Consider the following 13,082-nt stretch of genomic DNA (forward strand, 5'->3'; position numbering starts at 1 on the left):
GCTACTGCAGGACACACCACAAAGGGACCAGGTGTGCCTGGGAGTTGATCAGGTTCGGGACTGGCCAGAGGTGGCAAGAACTGAAGTGAGGCCATCAGGCAGTGAGCTCTGTGGAGCAGCTGTGGCTTGGACAAACCTGAGTTGAGGATCTCTGTAGGTGTCAATCCCAACCTCCCTCCACATCTTCACTGAGGGCCACTGATCTCACTGGGGCTTTGGGATTCATGCAACCATGACTCTACATTCTGAGTGTCTGGGGACCCTCCCAAGTGAATATGTTTTATCCCTCCTTCTTTATTAAGCCTTCATCTAAATACCTTAAATACCTCCATTGCTTTATCATTCATATCTCTAAGTAAAAAATGGGTGTTTTAATGTTGAATTTGGAAAACATGGTCACAGATATGATTTCCCCTCTCTGAGGGCATTTTGCAAATGCTGGTGCTCTGTTTAAGCATTGCCGACCATGAGTCACTGGATTCACCTTGGGAGCCGCTGCTATAAGTCAGTGGCCTCACCAGTAAGTGAAAAGGGGACTTCCTGCCTCGGCTAAGGCCCTCAGATCTCTATATTGGGGTGGTACTCATGGACCAGTGCTTGGGGAGTTAGCCCTAAGGTCAACTGAACACTTCTGTCTTAAGACTCCATTGACAGTTTGACTTCAAATGTATACACCAGATCTAAAATCTGGTTTTCTCTTCTACTCCTTATCTTCCCAATTAAACTCTCATGAAGTGGAGGAGGACGAAGGAGGGGAGCAGGCGGTGAGCTACTTCCTCAGCCCCTAACAACAGAACGTGGGTTGCTAATGATTCTGAGGGTTTAGGTGAGCAGAGCCAGGTACAGCCAACCCATTCAAAGCCTTTCCAACCTTTTTATTTCCAAATTGGACTATGGAACAAGAAATAGCTAAATACCCCAAATAAAGAAACAGATGAAATTTCAGGCACCCAAGACAGCCTCTGGAAGACAGATTTGGGGGAGCAGGGCACTTGCCCCGCATAGCCACCTGTTCTCAGCTGGGCCCTGCTGTTGCTGCTTTGTTCACCCGTCTGTCTTTAAGTGCTAGGCAGCGGGATGAAGGCTCAAAAGGCAGATTCCACAGCTGCCTGGGAGGATGACAGCTGAAACACTTGACCAGGCAGGACCGTGCCCAGGACATGCCTTGACAATAACAGGCTACATATTTTCAGACACAAATTCCATGAGCAGAAACCTGACCCATGACAAAAGCAAGGAAGTTTCTTTGCTCTCCTTTGCAGCAAAACTCCTTGAAACAGTTATATACTTATATCTCTAATTTCTACCATCCCGTCTTCTCTTAAACATAGGACCTCCATATTGCTACATCAGAAAGTCAAGTTGCAGTCCTCATCCTGAGTCGTTGTATTTCACCTTGGGAGCCGCTGCTCTAAATCAGTAGCTTCATGGGTAAGTGTAGAGGGGATGTGGTGCCCTGCCTTGGCTAAGGCCGTCAGATCACCATGCTGGGGTGGGCCTCCTATAACCCTCACTGGCTCTGCTCCAGCCCCACTGGCTTCCTTCTGTTCCTCAAGCACACGAGGTCCTCTAGCTTCTCAGGGCTCTCTCATTTGATGTCCCCCTCTAACTGAAATGCTCTTTCCCCAGGGAGCTGCACTGTTCCTTCCCCGCCTCCTCCAGCTCTGTGCTCAGAAGACACTATCTCTGCAAGGCCTTCCTTGATTAGCATCCCTCTCCCCAGCACGGCCCATCACCTGCCCTGACATCATTATGTGTCCTGCCCCTCAGCACCACCCACCATGCTCCACGCGTTTCTGCTCGTTTGGCACCTCGTCTGCGTCTATCTTGCCCATGGAACGTAAGCTACCTCGGGTGGGGCTGTCGTGCGAACTTCCTGCTGCTGCAAGCCCAGCATAGAGAACAGCGTCTGGCACACAGCAGGCAGGCACTAAGTACTTGTGAAAGAATCAGGAGAAAAGTTAAGTGTGTGGAGCTAGGAGACAATTTGATTTGGTCCAAAACTTTCCGAATCTCTGGTTTTGAAAAACAGATTAGACTGGGTAGCAATTTTCTTAATATGCAAAGGTTCTGGCACTAGCTCAGCATCTCAGCCTCTTCTTATGCTGCTCACAAGTGTAGGCTGTCCAGCAACATTTTAAGAGCATAAGTGATTATGGTTTCACTCACTCCCCTTCCCAGCCCTCTCCACCCCCTATAACCATTTATTACTAATGAAATAGAAAAATACACATTTAAAAAAAGGACTGAAAGGAAATATCATTACTGCTGATAGGTGTGGTTTCTGGCAGATGAGAATATGGTTTGAGATTATTCTTATATTTTAGAAACTCCTTCAAAAGTATAAACTAAAGATTAGATGAGATGTAACGTGAGTTCCAACACTGTCATTTGGCCAATTAATAAATATTCACCGAACACCTATTATGAACAGGCCAGGTTTATTCTAGATGCTAAGGACATAGCAGTGAACCAAAATAAAAATCCCTGCTATGGAAGAGTCAGGTACAAGAGGAAGACATAACTTCCACAGCAAGGGGAAATCAGCACTATGGAGAGAGCAAAGCAGAGAGGTTGGCGGAGAGGGCTGCCAAGCTACTATGGCTCAGGGAGGTCGCTGTCCTGCTGTTCTGAGATGGCACCAGGCATCCTACTAACATTTCTCTGATCTGATACTAAGGCAAACTTACAGTCACTGCTACAGCTCCATGACAAACGGCCTTCAATTTTTACCACTGATTCTCTAGTCCTTCCCTCCTGCTTCATCAGTGAGGTGTCATGCAGAAGCAAAGGGAAATGTGCCATCCAAGCCTGGGGCACATCCTGAGGCCACACAGCAGCCCTGCTGCAGAGCAGTAATTTTAATACTTTCTGGGTAAGTGGCAGAAAACTCAGCTCCAGAACTGGGGATTCAAGAAGACGTTCTTGCAGAACAGGCACTCAGGCCTGGAGCAGAGACAAGGGCACGAGGGAAATGGTGCCCCCTAGATTTTCCGCATCCTGGCATTTCCAATTCTTCCAGGAGTTGGCGCGACCAGTTGTGGCTTTAGGGACTGCTACGGTCTGAAAGTCTGTGTCCCTTCCAAAGTTCGTATGTTGAAAATCCAACCCCCCCAAGGTGATGGTATTAGGAGGTGGGGCCTCTGAGAGGTGATTAGATCATAAGGGAAGAACCCTCATGAATGGCATTGGCACCCTTATAGAAACAGGCCTGAGACCTCTCCCTCCTTCTACCATGCAAGGACAGCTGAAAGGCACCATCTATGAACCAGAACTGGGGCCCTCACCAGACACCGAATCTGCTGGTGCCCTGATCTTGGATTTCCCAGCCTCTAGAACTGTGAGAAAAAAAATTCTGTGGTTTATAAGCCACTCAGTTCACAACATTTTGTTGTAGCAGAACAAACAGACTAAGACAGAGACAAATACCAATGTAGGAGTGAGGGTGTTACAACAAAGTGAAAACCAAAAAAAGGCCCCATAACAGAAAACACTTCTCCCGGCACAGCAGGTTGTAAGTGCTGGAGACTGCTTAGCTTATCAGCATGTAAGAAATGCAAAAATAAATCCTTTCCAATAGGAAAGGTATCCTCAAACAAAGGTCTCATCACAGCACAACCTCAGGAATAAGAGCCCTACTTGCACCTCCTTGCTGCAGACTTGCCTGTCGCCCCTGCCTTTGGTTATGTTCACCAGCTTCTCTATGCCTCCTGAGTCGGCCAGGGCTTTCGCGTTCTCCATGTTTTTGCTGGTGACCTCGTGCAGAGCACAGCAGATGGCTGCCATGGTCTCATCAGACAAGACACTGGGGCCGTTGCCGCCGGGGAGCCGGTTGACCAGGTCTCGCATGGCGTATTTACCTGCCAAAGGCAAAAGGGTAAATTCTACTTCCAGATACTAGGCTTTGGTTATTGTTGTTCAGATTCTGGTGGTATGCAATCTCTTAAAAATAAAACCCCCAAAGAGACAATAACAGGGGAATATATCAAAACCCACAGCACAGAAGAAAAGGACAAATGTCATTATAAGGGGAAAGCTAACATTTATTGCAACGTCACTTGCAGAAATGATTCATTTATAAAACATTACAGTCAACTGCTGAAAGCAAATGTAAATTAATGCGTAAAACTGGGTAGACAAATCAAGTTGTTTTCGTTCAAGTATTTTCAGTAACATTGAGTAATGAAGGAATTATAATAGTAAATTTTATCCTTAAGGGAATTCCTATGCATCACAAATACCTCAATTTCCTCTTAAAGCTTTTTAAAACTTACCTTTGAATCTGGACCAAGTCAGGCTGTCAAACAATACTTTCCATTAGATCTTTCTGGATCTTAATGTGTGAACTGGGTACAGTTACACATTTCTGTGTACAGCAGCTGATATGACAACGGTGGCAACATGTTAGTTTCTTTAAAAGATGACACAAGTAAAAGTTCTGCTATGAAAATTATAGGTATGTTATCTCCCAGGAGTAATGCGATGATAATGAAATTCTTGCTAAGACAAGGTGAGGGGAGTCTCACAGTTATTGAGGTATTTCTTTATAGATACTGAATTTTTCTTATTCCTCTCCAAAAAGAGATTACCAACTGACAAACTGTAAGTGCACTACAAACAAAAAGAAATGAACTAAAGTGCAAGTAAACATTTTCTTAGTTTCCCCCATGCTAATAATTGAGTGGATGTGAAATGGGGTTTTTATAAAGGCTGTTTATATACAATGGTAAGCAGAAGACAGGTCTCAACTACATGCTGTGCAATGTACAGCACGTTGGAGGGAAGGCTCTGGCTTGCTCACAGCAAACACTGTTAGGAAGAGTGGAAAACAGTGCTGACACTGTAAGGCCACAAGATAAATGTGGTTTACAGAGCAGATGATAAGTTAGCCCTGGTGATTTTGAATACTCATGAATGACCAAAAGGCCCATGACATGTAATTCGTCATTTTGCCAAGGCATAACTTTAAATTGCACTCCTGGGGGTTAGGCTGAGGCAGCTCGCTCTGCCTATGAGTGAGTGAGCCTGGTGGTCCCCTCAGAACTTGCAGCTCCAGACAGCAGGGTGGGTCCCACTCAGTTAAGTATGTAGTAACTTTTATGAAGTGACAAAACTTTGCTTCTTTGTGAAAAATGGTTCTGAAAAGAAAGTCCTTTGCTAGTGCTGATGATGAATGTGAAAAAAGAGGGAAGAGGTCAGAGAAGGGGAAGGTTCTTAGGAACTGAAGTGCTGGGTAAATTAGAGCTAAATACTGAATCCAGGAGGGGTACAGATCTCACAGGAAGACAGGAATAGGGAAACAAACAAACAAAAAAAAACCGGATTCATAGAATAATTCAAGAGTGCTTCAGCCAGGTAAAAAAACGCTCATCACTGGAGAGATAGGCCATTGGAAGTTAAAAAGGGTTATTCACAGAAAACACAGAAATGCACTGGGAGGAAGCCAAGACTTGGAACACACATTCCTCTTGCCAAAGGTCTTAGCACTTCACAGTACCAGCTCAAGGCCTCCTGTCTACCTGTGTCTTTGCGTTGTGAAATATGACAGGCCACAGGATACACGTGTCAAGCATGTATATTTTAGCATTAAGAATGTCCAAATTATATATGCTTCTTATAAGAAATCCAAACAATATAGACATAAGAAAAATAACTTTAAAGAATATCTCTCTTTAGGGACTTGAAGGATTTCTTCAAGGAAGTGTGGGAACTGAGAGATATGGCACATCTACAAGAATTGGGCGCGAGCTGGACCATGAACAGGGTGTGGAGGAACTTCCTTTCCTTTCCAGAGGGGGATGATTTGGCTTAAAGGAATGGTGTGTTAAGAGCAGGTTAATCTGGGCAAGAATTCAAAATAGCAATTCTGTCAGGCACTGTGTGAAGGGCTTCCATTGTAAGTCATCACGTTTAATCCTTACAGCAACTCTTTATGGTAAACGTCATCACCCTTGTTTCTCTCTCCTTCTCTCATGGCAGGTGTATTTTAAGTTTACTATAGATTCAGATGAATCCACATAAGATCTTGTCCCATTTCCCCTCCTTCTCCCCTGACCTGTCACCAGCTGTAGGACTTGGCATGGAGTTCTCTAATTTCCTCTTTACAGCAAACCCACAGTTAGGACAGCAGGCATCAACAGCTCCCCTTCAGAGACGAGGAGTTTCCTTTCCTTTCCAATCTAGAGAGAATAATGGAGCCTGGGGGGGGTTATACAGGACACCTCAGGTTGCATGGCCAGTGAGCAGCAGATCCTAAGAATGAAGCTCAGGTTTATGCGGGGGGGGGTGGGGGGGCGTCCCTGATCTCTTCTTTAGCCTGCATCCTGCCTAAGATGTGGCAATGTCTCAGAGGCAAGCAAGCTGCCTGGGATGCAGAGCTTACAGAAGTCCTCACTGTTTGGTTTGTGCATGTGCCAACCCTACCTTTACAAACCTGAGAGTAAAGGCCTTCTAAAATGTTGTGGCCTTGGGGCCTTGCTTAGCTCACCCTAGTCCTGCCCCTGCCGTGGGTGGAAATGATGCTGGGACAGTGGTTCTTCTCTAGGATGAACATTTATACCGATGTGAGAGGGGAAAGCTACAAAACGTTCATGTGATTTTTTATTTAGAGTATGGTAGTGTTGGTGAATTAGCAGATATCAGTCCAAAATTTGGAAAGGGAGAATTAAGATTTTTTGTTGCTCAGAATATAGGGAACTCTTAGAAATGAGAGACACTAACTCTACTACTGTTGTAAGGTACAACTAAAATTGCTGGCCTTTCTGAAAATTTACCTTCCCTAATCAATGATTAATTAATGAGCTTGACTCCTGCTGAAAAAGAATGGTCACAAAGCAGGAGTACTCAAATATGCCAAGAAACTGGAGACTAGGGCTCAGCTGTTAATGATTTTAGAAGCCATATATTTATTAATCAAAAGAAGAGCTTCACGAGTTTTGTAGCTGCTCTCACATTTACAGCTCATCTTGTCACCAGAACATACCTATGAGCTCCTTGTTGCGAACATCGAGTGCCATATTCCTCAAGGCGGTTGCCACGGAAGAAACAACTCTATCATTATCCATTCTCAGAAGCTCCACAAGGATGGGGAGCCCCTTTTCTTTTCGGACGGCCGCCCGGATGTATGCTGCAAACTAGTGAGAAAAATAAGGCAAGAAGTAATAGAAAACAGAGTTCCACTCTCAGTATGTTACTGTCACCTAAAAAAGGTGTTTCCAAAAGATGAATTAATAGATTAAATGGTTTCTTTCCAATTGAAGATCAAATCTGTGGTGTCAGTGAACAGAAAACCAAAGTTGGGGAGAAAGATAGGCTGGAATGACTGATTTAAAAAGAAATCCCAAAGCCTGAAAATCTGAAACCACCATCTGCCAGATATTTTTGTGCAGAAAAGAGAAGGCAGTGATTACTTTCTATCTCAGATACATAAACATGATTAAGGAAGGATCGTGTGTTTTCTTTGCAGTTGGTCCCCTGCCAACCCCAGAGGCTATAAATAGGATGGCAGAGACAGTAACCCATCAGCACACATGAAAGGAGAACCTGTCTCCATCAAGTCAGTTTTTTTTCTCCATTCCCTGCAACAATATTTAGAGTTCAGTAACCTGTCAAAGAGATTGGTTGGAAAAATCCCTTGCCTCAGAAGAAAGAGAATTCTCCAGAAACATCCAGCATCATAATTCATACAGCCTGGTGAAAAAGTAAGTATATTTGTGTGCAAAATGCATTCTCACTCAAGATTAGTTAGCTGCTGATGCTGTTTTTTAAAAATCCATAGTCAAGAAATTTTTCTGTGACTATGAAAAAACTCTATATAGTGAGTCAGTTTGTGTATCTTATAAAATGGAAATGAGCGCTAACTCATCAGTGAAACAACCAAAAAGAGTAACATTAGAAAACGGTTCTTTAATCTTGAACGGTTCTTTAATCTTGTTTTCAGCTTTGAGCTTTAATTGACTTTTTCAACCAATGCAAATCATCTTTCAAATTTTAGGGTAATTGAAAGATGCTGCTCACAAAACATCTACTTTCCTACTGTGACCAAGACATGAGGACAGAGATCTACCAGGCCTTTGTATTATTTTGAACATTAAAATATGTGATTGACCATCCATTTTCTTGAATACCAACAGAATAGATTATTTTAATAATACAAATAAGAGGGAAAGATGCATTTCAAAGATCCTATTTATATTCTGCATATGAAATGCATACTCCTATTTTTCAAATCAAAAGAAGTCTACAGGGGGGAAATGAAGTACATGACTTGTTACTGGGCAAAGCACTCAGGCAGTTTTATGAACTTCTCTCTCTGAAACCTGCAACAACAGAACCATCTCCTTCTGTCTCACTTGGAGACCTACCAGCCCAGCCCAGCCCAGCCCAGCCCAGCCCAGCCCATCTCCCTTCTGGAGAACTACAGCTATTGCTCCTCCCGAAATAGCTTCTTACTTGATAACACTTGTGGCCACGATTATCTCATTTTCTTAGTGAAGGTCCAATATTTTAACTCACTATTGAAATTGCTTAGATACAATGTTTATATTTTAAATGAGCTTGCCATCTATCTCACTAAATGATCCCAGACACGAACTTCGAAACAACTCAAATCACACCGATTTCAATTATTGTCTTTTTAAGTATCATCAAATGATCCTCTGGTCATAGAGGCTGAAGGAGAAGGCTGTTCTACAACATAAATGTTTATAAATACCTATGTGCTGGGAGTATCTCACTAAATCCTCACAACCACCTTATAAGGCAGGTATTAATATTCGCTTTATTTTAGGGAGGTGGAAACTGTGGGCAGAGCCTCTAGGCTGCCAGACGGTAAGCAGAGTTGCCTGGATTCAGAGCCAGCATTTACACATGGAGTCACTGGCACTTCAGGAGCCACAACAAAATCACCACACTGGCTTAGCACTAGACCATAGTTATCGGTCTATATTCAACATAGCGGCCACTTGCCTGAAACAAACCATACCTAGGTTTATCAATTCTTTTCACTATCTTGAAAACACCATCACCAAAAGATTCTCATTTTGGGAGGTTAAGGTGGGATAAGTGGCCAAAAGCAAGCATTGTAATAACTCTACAAAATACACCTGTCAGGAAATTTCTAGAAGTTGAAAATGTCTCAGACAAGGACTGTCTGGGAAGTTGCTGGGGGACATTTAGAAAGTTCTGAGAACTCGCTTACAGTGGTAACAAGAGGAAACTGTCTTCAGTTTTCATAGTCATATACCTGCAAAGAGATGCAGAAACCTTAGACACAGGCATGTCTGTAACTACCTGAGAGGAACAGAGTGAGGTCCTCTATCCCTCCCCACAGCACTGCCCAACCTGTGTTCTGTTCTGTCACTCAAGATCTCTCACCTGTTTGTACTGCTGCACTGGCTCCCAAATGCAATCCCTGCTTCTAACTCTCCCTTCCTTGAATCCACCTTTTGCACTGCCATGTAAGTGGGTGAGCAGTGATGACATTAGCCTGTCTCTGTCACTCATTTGCCCAGACTCTTTCAGTAGCCCCTCCTGTGTGCAGGTTAGGACTCAGCTCCTGAAATTTGGCCTTCAGGCCTATCCATGATGCCTGGCTCCACACTGGGCCCCAGAGGGCAGCCAGTAGTCCTGGCCCACACTGTCTTCTCTGCACCGCGAGACTTTCCTCCTGTTGTCCCTGTTACCTGGATGGCTCCCTCTACACTGCAGCCTCAGCCTCTACTGGCTTACTTTCATTCATCCTTAGAGATTCTGCTGGGCGGCATCCGCTTCAGGATATCTCCTCCATGTCCTCACTCTGCTCTTTTCCTGACCTTCCCTTACTTGTGTGGCTGGGTTAGATGTCTTCTTTCAGGACCCCACAACACACACATCCTGTGGCTACACACAGTGTAGAACACTGTGCTGGCACCATCTATTTTTCTCACTAGCCTTCTGTTTCTCACAGTGAGGGACTTGTATTTATCTTTGGATCCCCAGAGCAACTGCTTGTCTCCCTTTTTTCCCTTTACCCTCTTCACAGACAAACTAAGTAACTGTGACCATTTCATCATCAGGGCTGATCTGAGGCAGAACATATACATATAACATTTCAAGTTAATTTGCAAAGATGGAAAGAAGTGTAGATACGCGGAAGTCATCCTACCTTCCAGTTGCCAGCAGAGAGGTTCTGGAGAGACCCGGCAGAGCCTTCCAAGGTGGCTGGGTTGGAACTTTCTGCTAGAAGAGTCAGATATGGTTTTACCACCGATGGGTGCCACAGCATCTCAACCCCTTTGGGGGACTTCGACAATCCTGGGATAGGACCAACTCCATCCCACTGAAAGACAAATAGCACACGTTAAATGGAGGCAGAATGAACATGATCTTTAATACTTGAAAACATTCACCTTTGCGGGACTCAGCTATAGCTATGCAGACAATTTATTTTCTTGCCAAATATGTGATTCCTCACTCCCAGAAAAATGAAACTTGAGAGTCTCATATCAGATAAAATGCTAACTTGATCTTCCTGCGGAGTCCTCTTTTTCTTTTTCTTCTTCTTCCCCCAGCAGCTTGGCTCGGAGTCTTTGCTGGGAGACTCTTTTCCTAGTAAGTCATCCAATTCGTTCAGTCCCAGTAACCGGGCCTGGGGCACCTCCAGCTCTAGCCGATAGGACAGGTTCCTCAGGGTGCACACGCAGTTCTCCACTGTCTGAAACCCAGCATGGCGTATAATTAAAAACAACTCGGCACATCAGAGCAAAACACTTCTGTACTGAACACTACAGACAGGAAATAAATGGGAAATATGAAAGAACTACTTTTTATTTTTGGGAACTTGAAACAATCTGAAGAGGGAATTTTGATTCTAGAGTGTTTGTGGAATACCCAGATGACGGGATGCAGAGCCCTTCTCAGTCCTGCTGAGGATCTGACTTTATGCCGACTGAAATGCATGAGGCTCCGGCCCAGTGTTTCTCTTCAGGGCTGCTGCCGTGCAGGCTGCACCCAAGACGCCTGAGCCTCACTTCTCACTACTGCAGATCCTTGGCATGACAACAGATGCCCCAACTCCCTCCCTGGGGACAACCATATCCCCAAGTTCCATGTCTGCCTCCTTCTCAATCTCCCGACTCCACCCTCCTTTGGAGCCATGTTCAGAGGTGTCTTTCCCTGTTGACATTTGCCTTCTGTGCATGGTCTTTTGTTCCCTAAAAGACTGTATCACACCTCTGATTGGGAGGCCAACTGTCATTTAACTGAGTGTCTAAAACCAAGTTCAGCATTTGCCTATCTAGCAAGCTTCCCTTTCCAACTTGCTTACTCCTCTCAATTTCATCTGCAGATCTCCTGGTTCAATGAGACTCAAATAAAAAGTGTTCCCTTGTACTCCTCTCTCTTTTCCCAGGCACTTATCATCCTTTTCCCTCTCAGGCTCACCCTTACAATCCAACACCTTCCAAAGGCCTCTCCTAGTCCAGTCCATCCTGACACCAAGTATCTAGCCCGCTTTGGAAGTCCTGACACTTTCAGTCTCTCTTTCCTGTACTTCCCCCTTTCCTCGGTCCCCAGGAAGATCCTGGATGGTCGTCACAGCTGACAAATGATGAGCAGAACGCCCTGCACTCGGACACAGGAGGGAGAGGGTAAGGGGCTCATGCTGGGGACAGACCAACCACAGGGCAGCAGCAGGAGTGGGTGTAGAGAGGTTCAGCAACACTTAGTGCTGGGGGTGGGGACTGTGGACTGCACTGCAGCCAAGAGGGCAGAGAGTTTGGGGGGATTACAGTGCCTCAACCAGGAACTTTTATTCAATAGATACTCAGGTACTGATGGCTCTGATTCTAGTGGGGATGCAGAATTGGAGGAAATAGCAGCATGGGCACCACCCTGAGAATAAGCCTAGGAGAACCAGAGAGAAAGCCTTTATCACACCAGCCACTCTGTTCTCACAGTTCTCAGGATATTTTCTTAAGTTGCCACGTCCTTGCTCCTGTAATTTTGGAGACTTGCCCTTTGATCTGGAGAGTGGCCTCCTGAGGAGGACAGGCTCTACAGGTCAGAAAGAACCAATGGCATGCAAATAGTGGCACCAAGCACCATGGTAACCTGCCACCACGCCTTCCTGCAGCCAGGCCGGCACTGACCTTGCTGTCATAATCAGATGTGTTCACACACGTGTGGATCACATACAACAGCGAGTCTACCAGCCCCTCGCAGGACCGCATTTGCTTCCGAGCTTCTTCCCCCGCGGAGCTGAGGTTCCTAAAGGGGTGGAGACAGGAGGAGCTGCTGAGATGAATCATGCATGCACTCATCAGCCACGTGGACTTACCTTAAGGATCTGAGAGAGCAGACAACAGGTGGCAGCCACTTAGAGGTCTGAGGCGGCACTGAGGGCTTGCACAGTAACATCCCTGAAGCTCACAATGGTGGCTGGCTCCTCATTATCCACACATGGAAGGGAACCTGCACATTTGGACTGTATCTCCCTCATGATGTGTCACTTTCTAACTCCCTCATGTAATTCTTTAGGGGCCTATTCTCCTGAGCTTCTTCATATGTAAAAGGAGGAAAATAACAGTAACTATCTCACAGGGTTGTTGTGAAGAAGAAGTGAGTTGCTACATAGAAAACAATCAGAAAAGTGCCTGCTTCCTGGAAGGCGGCCTGCTCTCAGTCATGGTGGTTGCTACTTCTAGACATGCTTCACCTCCCTCGTTAGGCCAGAAGCTTCTTGCAGTCTCCCGGGCCTATTATAATATTTTGTGTGCAGTAAGTAGGTGGTCATTAAATGTTTCTTGGATGAACAGAGGAAACATATAATTTCTTGTATTATAAACATTTCAAGTTAAATATAGATATTTGCTTATGCTAAAACTTTTCTCATCTTTTCAATTATAAAACACCCAGAAAACAGTTTTGTGTCTACATTTTTTTATATCAATTTGCCTTCATAAATTATACCAAATAAGGATCTATTTTATGTCCTATTAACAATGGTTCTAGGCTACCTGTAAAATTATGCAGATTGATAATTTGCAAAACTGCGACTAGATGAGGGGGCGGTGGAACGGTGGCTCTCATCTGCCCTGCCTCTC

At 44.8% G+C, this 13,082-nt stretch overlaps 1 protein-coding gene across 10 annotated transcripts in view; it reads right to left on the reverse strand.

The window, feature by feature from the left end:
* Positions 1 to 13,082, reverse strand: part of PKP4 (plakophilin 4) — a 228,895-nt gene that overhangs the window by 7,903 nt on the left and 207,910 nt on the right. For all 10 annotated transcript variants that reach the window (XM_030916540.1, XM_030916537.1, XM_030916543.1 and 7 more), the window contains 5 exons: positions 12,129 to 12,246; positions 10,502 to 10,693; positions 10,145 to 10,318; positions 6,983 to 7,133; positions 3,665 to 3,860 (listed from right to left, as the gene is read on the reverse strand). In XM_030916540.1, the coding sequence (XP_030772400.1) occupies positions 3,665 to 3,860; positions 6,983 to 7,133; positions 10,145 to 10,318; positions 10,502 to 10,693; positions 12,129 to 12,246 (831 nt within the window). The remainder of the gene's footprint in view (positions 1 to 3,664; positions 3,861 to 6,982; positions 7,134 to 10,144; positions 10,319 to 10,501; positions 10,694 to 12,128; positions 12,247 to 13,082) is intronic.

Source organism: Rhinopithecus roxellana, chromosome 14 (assembly GCF_007565055.1).
Source record: "Rhinopithecus roxellana isolate Shanxi Qingling chromosome 14, ASM756505v1, whole genome shotgun sequence".
NCBI lineage: Eukaryota > Metazoa > Chordata > Mammalia > Primates > Cercopithecidae > Rhinopithecus > Rhinopithecus roxellana.